At 40.1% G+C, this 12,371-nt stretch overlaps 1 protein-coding gene across 2 annotated transcripts in view; it reads left to right on the forward strand.

Moving 5' to 3' along the window:
- Rngtt (RNA guanylyltransferase and 5'-phosphatase) overlaps nucleotides 1-8,393 on the forward strand; it is a 191,028-nt gene extending 182,635 nt beyond the window's left edge. Inside the window, exons 15-16 of one of the 2 annotated variants that reach the window (XM_021159528.2) lie at nucleotides 4,712-4,835; nucleotides 6,000-8,393. In XM_021159528.2, coding sequence (XP_021015187.1) covers nucleotides 4,712-4,835; nucleotides 6,000-6,163 — 288 coding nt within the window. In that variant the 3' untranslated portion in view covers nucleotides 6,164-8,393. The remainder of the gene's footprint in view (nucleotides 1-4,711; nucleotides 4,836-5,999) is intronic. The other variant, XM_021159529.2, reaches the window with a different exon arrangement.
- The last annotated feature ends 3,978 nt before the right edge of the window (nucleotides 8,394-12,371 follow it).

Genomic DNA, 12,371 nt, shown 5'->3' on the forward strand with positions numbered 1-12,371 from the left:
CACACACACACACACACACACACACACACACACACACCACACACACACACGGTCAAACCCTAAGCAGTATGCTAGGATTATATAAGTTTTTACCATGGGTCTTTGGACCCATTGCTCATCACTAATTTGAAGCATGCATTTCCTTCTCCTAGTCCATTCCCATGTATCTTAGTTACTTTTCAATTCCATAACAAAACACTGAGCAGGTAACTTATAAAATGATGACATTTCATTTGGGAGCTCACTTTTTCATACAGTTTGTCTGTCTTAGGGTTTTTATTGCTGTGAAGAGATACCATGTTCATAGTAGCTCTTCCAAAAGAAAACATTTAATTGAGACCTATGTACAGGTTCAGAAATGTAGTCCATTATCATCCTGGTGGGAAGCACAGAGGTGCCTAGGCAGATATGATGCTGGAGAACAGCGAGACTCTACAGCTGGATCTGGAAGAGAGAGACCCTGGGCCTAGCAGCTTCTGAAACCCCATAGTCTTATCTCCAGTGGCATACTTCCTCCAACAAGCCCACCCCTACTCCAAGGCCAAACCTCTTAATGCCACTCCCTAAGCACTTAAATATATGAACCTACAGGAGCCAATCTTACTTAAACAAACATCACAGAATTCATGTCTATTGTGTCAGGGAGCATAGGCAGTCATGGTGATAGAGCAGTAGCGTAGACCTTCCATCTGATCCACAAGCACAAAGCAGAAAGAGCTCATGGAATGTCACGGACTTTTGAAGCCTTAGCGCCTACCTCCTGTAACCATGTCTGCAGGTTTGAGGCCAGTAGTTATTACATAGTGAGTTACAGACAAGCACGGACCATAGAGTGAGACAAAAAAAGACCAAAAAAAAAAAAAAGATTATGGTTCACATATTGATTGCTGATTCATAATGCTTGACACGTACCAAATGCCCAATGAATAAATTATATAAAAGAAAATGTTATTTTCCCATGTAGAAGTCCAGTGCAAATACAAGAGTAGTAAGGAAGGAAGGCAGGCAGGCAGTTGAGAGTCCCCTGGATGCTTCACTAGTAATTACTGTAGGCACGTTTGTGGATGGATAAGGGAAAGTCATGATTGAAACATGGGGAAATGGAGTTACTGCACAGCCTCAGAAGATATCCCTCCAAAATGTATAAGTTGTGTTATAAATAAATTCCACATTGGCCTGGAGAGTTCGCCCAGCTGTTAAAAGGACTTGCTACTCTTCCAGAAGACCTGGGATTGATCCCCAGCACCCACATGGGATCACAGCCATCTGTAACTCCAGTTCCAGGAGTTTGACTCCTTTTTCTGATCTCTTATGGTATCAAGGACACAAGTGGTACACGCTCAGGCAACAACACATCCATGCATGTGAAGTTTAAAATAAGTAAAATAAATGAACACTACATAGTCTTTAATAACCCTTTCCAAGAAGTGGACTTTCAATTTCCTGTCCTTGAAGTCAGACTAGACACATAACTCAGCAACCAATAGAAGAAACCTGGCAAATAAGAACCTTGACTAAGTAATCAGAGTTACCGTCAACAGTAACACAGGGAACTAGTATAGTGTGGAAAGACCAGAGGGCACTCCTCGACACAGCCACAAGCTCTTTATCATGAGCAAACACCAATTTTAAAAAATCCTAATTTTAGCATCATTCTTGAAACATCTGACAGCACTCTTAATTATTCAGGCGCCTGGGTGTGGCGGCTCATGCCTGTAATCCCAGTGCTTGAGAGAACTCATATGGGAAGGTTGCAATTATAAAAAGCAAGCCTGGGTTATAGAGCCTAGACAGACAGACAGATAGACAGAAAAAAAGAACAAGCCCGAGGACTGTCTAATTAATTACTATAGATTGGAAGAAACCTAACATGTGGCAGTTCAAGTGGTTTCCTGGATTGCATCCTATTATAGATAATAAAGTAGAAATCTTGATAGTCTTCAGTTTATGTTATACCAGTGTTAACTGGTAGCTGTATGCTGATAAATAAAATATAAATGTTAGCAGAAGTAAATAGGCCAGTACAAGGGAATGCCAAGGCCAGGAAGCGGGAGTTGGGGAACAGGGCTGGGGGAGGGTATAGGGGGCTTTGGGAATAGCATTTGAAATGTAAATGAAGAAAGTATCTAATAAAAATTATTAAAAAGAAAATAGGAAATTCCCCCTACCACCTTTACAATTTTCCTGCCAATCTTAAATCTTTCCAAATTAAATGTGAAAAAAGAAGAAACTTGTAGCACCTCTCTTGGTGTGGGGGGTATTTTAGGTTTTTCCTTTTGTAGTTTTGTTTTGTTTTTAATGGCTTCAGAGCAAACTGAAGGCTCTCTCTAAGATGCTCACTTGATATGGCTACCCAGCGGGGCAGCTAGATGCAGGCTCCTGCTCTACCATCACAAGTAGTTTCACCCACTTTGTGCAGGTTGCCAACTAATTGTTTTTGTGCGTTGCTTTTATGATCTGAAAGTATGCTCCTATTCAAATTAGTAAATAAATTTAATGTAATAATGGGTAAAGTCTGAAATTCTAATTTATAAATATTTACATACTCAGGAACTCAAACTAGGATAACAAAGTTGATATAGAAGACAGCAGGGGTCCTCTTTCAGTTAATAATGATATGTAATTGCCTTCAGAAGAATATGGATGCTGAAATTAAGTCACTCTTCTGTACTCTAATTTATGTGACCATTAGTGAAAACTTTAGTGTGTTACATATGAGAGATGGTATTTTTTTTCCCAATTAAATGTAACTAGTGAAGAACACTGTTTCTTGTTGAATATGGACATCAATTTAAAGTAGTAGTGGCTGGNGCATTCATTTTCTAGAAATATTTTTCCAGATTGGTAGTATTTGGCCAAGCAGCTATAGCAGATAGATAATAATACTGCTGCTTAAGTCTGAAACTGAGAACACAAGAGTGATAAGCTTTATGATACTTAACTTCCAGTTGCTAGCCAGTAACTAGCTTCCAAAATGCCGAAGATGTGGTTTTGCTGACAGCTGTTTTCAGAGTATGCCTTTTGGTGTCAGCATGATTCCTTTAGTGAGTTTACTTGTAAAGTTGCTTAAAATCATAAGCAGTGTTTCTTGTTAAAAGAAATAAAAGAAGATAGAAATAAATGGAAAGCTTTTGAGTAGTCATGGCTCAGGAGAGAATGTTATCAGAATATCCATAGAACTTAACAGCAGTCTTGAGATCCTGCATAAACGGAACAAAGTCCTAACAGTGTCTTTTGTAGAAGTAGAAAAGCTGTGCTAGCATTCACATGGACTCTTAAGGAATTCCAAATAGCTGACAAATAGCAAAGTTGCAGGCCTCACACCCCTGGCTTCTATTGCAAAGCTCCAGTGCTTTAAATAGCACACTTCATCACTGACACAGACAAGTAGATCACAGGAATTAGCAAAATAGCGTGTCCCCCCCCCCCGCACCCCGCCCCAAGATAGATTTAATAGCATATACCTGTGATCTCATAGTACATGGAAAATTAAAACTGAAAAATCAGGAATTTGGGGACATGCTGATATATATATAAATATATATGGATATTCTGAATATCTGTGTGTGTAATATATATATATAAAAAACAACTAGAGCAGGCAGTACAGAGAGCATCTATAGAGGGGTTAAGTTTACAGAGGCTGGGCCTGTAGACCTTGGTTTTGGACCAGTTATTAGACCTGTTGAAAATGCAAATGATCCATCCAATCAAATGCAATATTCATTTAGAGGAAAGACAATTGGAAAGTTTTTATGAAGACACACCCTGACTAATCTAAATTGAAAGCAGCTTCTAAAAATTTGTATCTCTTCATCTTCCTAGGTGGTAGTGAATATGTGGGCAGAAAATGAGAGCATTTCAAATAATGCTAATGAAGTTTAGTGATTACAATCTACCATATTGTAAGAGAGTGTGTGTTGTTAGTTCTGAAGGATGAAGACAGAATTCAAATATTACCATGACTGGCATTTGATTGGAAAAGTGCAGAGATAAGCTTTAGGTTCCTTTTATGAAAACCATCCTCCTAGCCTGATGGAATATCTTCTCAGACGTACCATAGTTACCATGGATACTTGGTGGCTTTGATAGAGTATGTTGTAATCCATATTCAATCATCTGAGGTAAAGAAGCCAAGAAACACACCAGCTAAAGCCAGCATAGTTTCCTTTCTAAATCTATACTCTCTGCAAGAATGAAGGGGAAAATAGCCCGAGGAATAAGTTTGGATTTAAAAACTGACTGATTTGGTCCTAGTATTTATTTTTATGTAGCTTTTTATCTATAATAAAGATAATGGGGGTGGGGGTGACATAGGAATCTACATGATGAGATCTTTCTGAAAGTTGGTGAACCCTAAGCAGTGAACTCATTGTCTGAAAGCCATAGAAACACAGACAGGATTGAAGGCATTGTCCCCATGGTAACATATTTGCATTTGGCCCAGAAGTGGCTGCTTTCTGCTTAGCTTCTTTTAATTGCTATCTATTGACAGCCATTTTCACAACTCTGAAGTGTCAGATACATGAGCATGTGTACTGGGAGTGTGCACCATATCTTCAGGCTTGATCAGACACTTCAGATGACAAAGAGCTCCGCTTGAGGAATTACTGAGGTGTTTTTGGCATTTCCTAATGTGTCTGTCACACAGTAGAAGCAAAAAGCCTTTCAAATGATTTAAAATATTTTCATCAATTCTCTTTTAAAACAGGTGACAAAAGAACTAAAACAGTATGACAACAAAATTATAGAATGCAAATTTGAGAACAATAGCTGGGTCTTCATGAGACAGAGGATAGACAAAAGTTTCCCAAATGCCTACAACACAGCCATGGGTGAGTATGAGAGTGACCAATACAGTAAATTCAGAAAATTATGTCGTCAAAGACCACATGTCCTGTTGATGCTGTCCTGAATGATGGGTTAAGTAGTCAGGCCTGGACCTTGTTAGTTGCTAAGGAGCTGCCCTGTGTGCCTGAAAGGGCAAAAGAGGGAAGGGTGATGGTTGCATACTAGATTAACTTAATGAATGGTTTGAAAAAAAAGCCATGATAATTTCTGATCTATTCAAAACTATTAAAACAATTGTTTGCCAGATGGGTAAGAAGCAGAATTAGCAAGGGAAAAATGTAATTTCTAGCTCCTAAAATAACTTTACAAACAATGGAGAGAAAGTAAATGAAAACTGTAAAACATAAGAACTGCCCTGCTATCCTTCAGAATGCTCTTTGGCTGTAGTGTGAATGCCTTGGAGCTTCATCTCCATGTGTCAGATGTACTGACAGTAGAGGTGGTTTATAAAAGGCTAGATCACTGCAGTGGGCGGCGGCTCACTTGTCCAGTGTCCACTGCTGGTGGTGATCAGGGTCCTGAAAAGCAGGAAGAGGAGATAGGCAGCCAGTTCACTCTTTCACTTTAAAAGATACTATTTCACATTCAGGGGCCTTTTTTGGAAGTAACATATATGCTCAGACAAGATGAGTTCATTCCATTCTTTTCTCCCTCTTTCCGAAAACAAATAAACAAACAAACAAATAAAACATCATAAAATGAGAAAAAAAATTTTCATTACTCAAGAAAAGATGTTTTGTTTATTAGGCTATTTTATTATATGTTCTTCAACTAAGTGATTAAAATAACAATATGGATGGAAGCTACCATGAAAACTTCCTATTCTATAGTGGCATTGGCTATTATTGTTGTATTTCACAGAATGGACATCTTTCTGACAGAATGACTTAAAAACTGTAGTATACTTTCCTGCATAGAAGTTTTAATTAAATACAGATTTTCATGAAGTATGCTGTACTAGATTAAAACCCCTTAACATCTTTGCTTAAAATTAATACTCTAGCAATGAGTAACCACTAAAACAGCACCTGAAGCCTGCTTGCCCATCATGAAACGCCATGATTTCACAGAGCTGCATGAAGACATCCTCAGCCTGTAGTGAGTCAGCTGCCTTAATCACCTGAGATGTTTTCCTCCTTTGTCCACAGCTGTGTGCAATAGCATCTCGAACCCTGTCACCAAGGAGATGCTGTTTGAATTCATTGACAGATGTGCAGCAGCCGCCCAGGGACAGAAGCGAAAGTATCCCCTGGACCCTGACACAGAGCTCATGCCGCCCCCACCGCCCAAAAGACTGCATCGGCCAACCTAGTCCCTGCCTCTGAGAGGAAGAAAAATGCTGTTGTCTCATTTTCTCAACCAGAGAAATTAAAGAGACAGCGTGGCTTTGTACTGGTACACGTGTTTTAAGGGAAGACATAGTCAGCCTGTATATATTTGGTACATTTGTTTCCTTGGAACTACAGTACATCATGGACCTAAATATTTTATTTATACCTGATAAATTCAGCCTTACCCTGTGGAGTCTACAGATTGAAATATCCAAAGGTTTAAATCAGATTGAAGTTAATGAAATAGAGGCCTTGTTTGTATGTGAATAGATACCTTTACATTTGATTCATAACTAGCAATCGGAAGCTGTAAGCATATTGCGTTTTTTAAATGTTGGATTTTAAGTTTTCCTCTTTAAAATGTGGGCACTGGCATTAGAAATTTTCTCACTAACTTATCATGGATTTCTTATATTTCTCAATTTTTTATATTCTGAGCAATGACAAGGTCAAGTATTATGTACATTAAACAGTTTGGTCTGGCTATACCATTTTAAGAAGTTCTTCTGTTTTTGTTTTCTGTGAGAGTGGGGTGTAAAAACAGTAATGAAGCTCCATTCTCTTGTGAATTGTATCCTTTCTTTAGAAACGATTTTGAGCATTTTACTATGTCTCTTGTTTGAACCATGGCGTCAGATGTCTGGGGTTACCATCCTGGCAGTGGTTTTGAGTTCCTTTGTGGCACTTACCTTCATGTGCTGCTGTCTGGGAGCATTGCTGCTTTCAGACAGCAGGGCTCCTCCTGCTTTACCCACTCACTGTGATCTCTGGGAACAGCAGCAAGCACAACCGCTGTTGTGTTATTTCTCTCAAACAGTGCTTCAGACACAGTGGCAGCTTTGCCTAGAAGGTAACGTCAGCTGAACAAAGTGTTGGCTAGGAAATGCTGGCCTCCCACTGGACAGATGCAGAGGCATTGCTGAGACTGGTCATGGAGGACATGAAGACGTTGCTCCCATTGCTCCAGCTGCACCTGTGCTTGGAGGTGGTCTTCCATTCCTGAGCTGCACCTCAGTGTTGACTCTAGACAGTAGGTTTAAAGGCAGCTCATGGTCCCTGCCGTTGTAAAACTTGTTCTGATTGGCTTGTGAAGGAATTCAGAATTAGCAACTAGCAAGCAGCTTACTTAATGTATTTATTTTAGGGACACAGGTTTTAAGTATATGTATTTAAAACAAATGTTCATGAACTGTATTTTATATATGTATAAGCATATCTGAAAGTATATGCAACAGTGTATATTCTTATATTGATACAGCCAGAAATGAAAACCCAAATGTTTTACCTAGCAGGCTAAGGATCTGATGGAATTTTTTTGGCAAAGCACAGATTAACCAAAACTGTATTTATATGAACCTGAGTTCTAATGTTTTTAAACGAACTTTACATCTGCAGTGCTTTTCTGTATGGAATACTAGAGCTGTGCCTAGGCTTATGCCGCTATTGTTCCCAAGTTATGTAATATGTTAGCAAGTTTATTCAAAATGCCATAATAATTTTTTTCTTAGGTTGCTTTTGTACATTTGGGCACTGAAGGGATTTAAACACCTGACTGCTACAGGATTGTTGAGGGGACATTGTCAAGGTTCCTTCTGTCGTTTACACGGTGGATCCAGAACTGCCTGTGGACTTCAGGCAATCTAGTGCTTGCTCCCCAGGGTCACTGAATCTTTTCTCCATAGATGGTCTGCTCCCAAGCCGGTGCAAAAGCGGAGTCCTTTTGAAGCTACAGTAACAAGCTTTGTCAGTGATCTCTGATAGAATTAAAATGTTATGGTAACATTGACCTTTCAAATGAAATGGAAAGAGCATTATATAGGACTTACTTTTTCAGCTTATCCTTTCCTTTCAATTGTGGTGACGTAATCATTGGCCTTAAAAGCAGACCCCATGTAGTCCCCAACCAAATCACCTCCTGGAGTATCCTTACAGCCATTTAGGCTGTTGGATGAAAGGTAGGATTTGGACAGCTTGAAGGAAAACTTCCCTTCTCGGCTCACGTTACAACAGCTGTTTTCTTTAGCTGATATTTTCTAGACAAGAATAAGAAGACTGTTGCCCTGAGTTATCGCATGTGAAGGCTTGCTTTTTGTTTGGGAAAAAAAAATATGGATGACTACTGCCTAGATGGTTACTTTGCTTTCCGTGAAATGCCAGAACATTCCTTCTCTAATTGTGTCAGTGTGTATTGTAATAAAACTACTGATGTAACATACCTGTGTCTTTCCTGTCTCACTGACAATGATTTGATGTCCATTCTGCTGCGCTGGCTCTTGCTGCTCTCTGCCACGCCTAGGATGCTTCATCTGGCTAGATACACTCTAGAGATGAATCTCAAGACTTGGAAACTTGATGGCCACTGCCTTTCCTTCTGACGTCTAGGTTGGAGGTACTGTATCTGTTTCTGTTCCCTATCTCAACGCTCTACCAAATGAGCATCCTCTTGCATTATTTTTTGTGGGTTTCTTTTAGAGTAAATAGCCTGAGATAATGAGCTATCAAATGCTTGTAATGGCTGTTTATATATATATATATATATATATATATATATATATATATATATATATGGGACTTTGCTATCTTTAAACATAGCACTATTTTGGGCAATGTATATAGTTTCTTCAGGCCAATAAAATCTTGAAAATTAGAGACCAAATGGTAAACTCCTGTGATGGGGGGGAAAAAAAAGCCCTAGGCTGAATCCAGAGTGACTAGAATGTAAATAAATAAAATAATTTAAATTTAAAAAGAAAAGGGAAAAAAAAAGTCTAGTCTGAGCATCCTACTGGGTTGTGATCTCTCTGTCTTCCCCTCCTGTTTCCATTCATAAATGTCAAGGTTAGATCTGATCAAAAGGAAGTTTTTCAGTCCAGCTGTGGTTCTATGTGAAGTCAGGACTGCGGGAGTCTGCTTTCACCCTAGCAGCCATATGCCTGTGACTTCATGGTTACCACCAACCCAAGAGTGTGTTAGGTAGTAAGTAGCCTTCTTAACATCTACATACAGAATGTGGGCCTGCGCTTTGAGCTGAGACCCCCAGAGGTCTCGGAACTCCAGTAGAGTTGCTGCCTCAGTGTTTCTTCACCATCTGGTTGTGCAGTGTCCAAGTCTGCCCAGTTGAATTTCTGCTGCCGTCTTGCCATGTGAAGAAGATGGAATTGACAGCAGGAGAGGAAATGGGAAGTATAATACTTCAGATGTTGGCTTCTGGAGCTATAATTAGGAAGCATCATGATTAAAATAAGCACGGGCCCATCATGTCTCGATTGTGGCAGTTAGCTGTCAACGCTCACACTCGGGTGGGTTATTGTCAGCCTCGGGTTAACTCTAATGTCTCCCTCTGCCCCTTCCCCTGATACCAGATGCCCACTGTACATAGTAAGAGAAGAAAGCGGTGTCAGTGAACTTCCAGGTCTCACATTCTTAATGTGCATGAATACATGGACCTGACAGCTATATATGTATGTGTGTGTGTGTGTATTGTGAAAAGGCATATTTCAAAATTTTGTGGCTGTTGTTAAGAATCTCAATCCTGAAAAGTACTTACTTTGCAAGAAAATACAGGTTTTTACATATAACACTTTTTTATTGTATTGTTCTTTGTACCTGCATCTCACCCTAGGATAGCAAGATTCTTGTGTTGGCAAATTGTGCTGACTAGTTTTAAGTCAAGCTGACACAGACTCGAGTCATTAGGGAAAATATTTACCAGATTGGCTGTGGACAAGCCTGTGGGGCATGTCCTTGATTGATGAATGGTGTGGGAGGGCCCAGCACATCTTAGACAGTGCCACACTTGGGCAGGTGGTCATGTTGATACAAGAAAGGAGGCTGAGCAAGCCATAGGGAGCCAGCCAGTAAGAAAGAAGCACTCTTCCATGGATTCTGCTTCCATTCCTGTCTCCAGGTTCCTGCCTTGAGTTCCTGCCCTGACTTTGGACGAGGGACTTATAAGGTATGAAATAAAATACATTCTGTGTTCCCCAAGTTGTTTTTGGTTATTGTGTTTTATCACAGCAACAGAAGCCCTAAGTAAAACACTTATGTAGGTTATCTACCAGACAGCTTGTAACTCAGGTGTTGGACATGGAGACCCTCAGAAGAGCAACCATTCTTGCTTATACAGCTGAAGGACATATTTGGACATGACAGTGGTTGATTGTATGGGTGATTCTGTTGTGCACTCATGCAAAATGCACATGGGTAAAAACTGGAATTACCTGTATGTTTAAAAAAGGAAAACCAAGTAGAATGAAGTCAGTATTTATCTTAATTGTATTTTATATTATGTGCATGGGGCAAGGTATGTATGATATAAGTTTAGATGCCTGAGGAGGCCAGAGGTGTAGGGTCCCCCTGGAGTTAGAGTTACAGGCAGTTGTGAACTACCTCACATAGGCACTCTTAACCTCTCAGTCATTTCTCTAGCCCTGAAATTTAGCTATGTAAGGGACAGAACTTAATTTGACCAAACACAACCAAGAAAAACAGAATTCAGCTTCGACTAGAATGTGATTCCCAACCTTCCTAGTGCTATGACCCTTTAATACATTTCCTCATGTTGTGGCCCCAACCATAAAATTATTTCATTGCTACTCATAGCTATGTTTTGCCATGATTGTGAATTGTAATTAAATATCTGATATGCGACTTCCAAGATGTCACAAACACAGGTTGACAACTGCTGGACTAGACCAACAGGATTCATGTGTTTTTCAATGACGACTTTGGTACACAGTCTATTTTTCTTTAGATCACAAGCTCAGAGGGATCTTTCAGAACTTCAAGCTGCTTCTCCTAAGTTCCACTAAGAACATGCTAGCACTGCAGGAAAGCCCTCTGTGGTGTGGCTCCCGCCTGTGCTATCTAAGTTTGAAAACAGTGGTCCACCCTCTGTTCACAGTGTTCCATTGTTGGGCTGAGCCCAGGAGCCTCAGCCTCCATCCTAATACAGATATCTCTGCAAGGAGGCATACAGTGATGCTTTAAATTTTTCTCCTTCAGACGCCAGACTGTAGACATAATGGTGCGGCTGGGTCACAGAGCTTAGCAGTAGCAGCATTCAAATGTCCCTTTATGCTGTTGTCTCCCTTGGATTAGCTGTATAGAAAAATGTCGTGTGTCACTCTGGTCCTCTCCTTGGAACTGAAACACTGAACCATACGTTGAGAAGACTATTCAGAGCCATGCCTGAGGCAGCTCCTATTTAATTCCATCAGCAGCACCTTGTCTCCTTTTTTCTTTTGCACTGAAAACAGGAACCTCTCAGGGAGACTTATGGGCAGGTCGTAGTGCCCTGTTCTCTCTTTGGGGATATGTTAGCAGGGAGATGAAAAGGAGGTTGTCCTTTTGATGGAGTTATTTTTTAGTGTAGTTTCATTGAACTTTCTGTATGATAAGTAGGAGGCTCAACCTACCCATCACCCATTTTCTCATGTTTTCACAGGGAAATCCTTTGGTAACTGTTGGAGCTTTTCAGTTTTAAAAATAAATTTGAGAGATGAAGAGATGACTCAGAAATTAAGAGCACTGGCTGTTCTTCCAGAGGTCCTGAGTTCAATTCCCAGCAACCACATGGTGGTTCATGACCATCTATAATGAGATCTTGTGTCTTCATCTGGCTTGCAGGCATACATGCAGGCAGAACACTGTACACATAATAAATCAACAAGACAAAACAAAACAAAAATTCCTACCACTACCAACAAACATTTCTGGGAATGTAGAGATGGCTCAGTAGTTAAGAACACTGGCTGCTCTTTCAGAGGACCTGGGTTCAATAACCAACACCCACATGGCAGCCTGTAACTCATGTTCCAGGGAATCACGAAGAGATACATGCAGGCAAATCACCAGTGCACATAAAATAAAAATAAATTCTGGTTCCCTTTGGGTAAGTCTATGCCTCCAGCCTTGTCTTCAAACAGCAAGCGAAGGAGGCTGCTGCTCTTGAACATCTTCCAGGATCTAAAGGAATAAGAAACGGCAGAGTTTCCATGTAAGTTCTGTTGCCCTCCGTCTGGACATCCTTGTGTGGCTTTGATGTCTTTGGTAGAAGCACAGTGTGCTCTGATAGACATCAAGGTGAGTCCTGAAGAAACGCTATTTGGACACATCACCACCAAAGTCTTACAAAGTTTCTGAACAGTGTTGCTTATAGGTAAGAGCTACAATGCCTGAGATATCTTC

Source organism: Mus caroli, chromosome 4, assembly GCF_900094665.2.
Source record: "Mus caroli chromosome 4, CAROLI_EIJ_v1.1, whole genome shotgun sequence".
NCBI classification, from domain to species: Eukaryota; Metazoa; Chordata; class Mammalia; order Rodentia; family Muridae; genus Mus; species Mus caroli.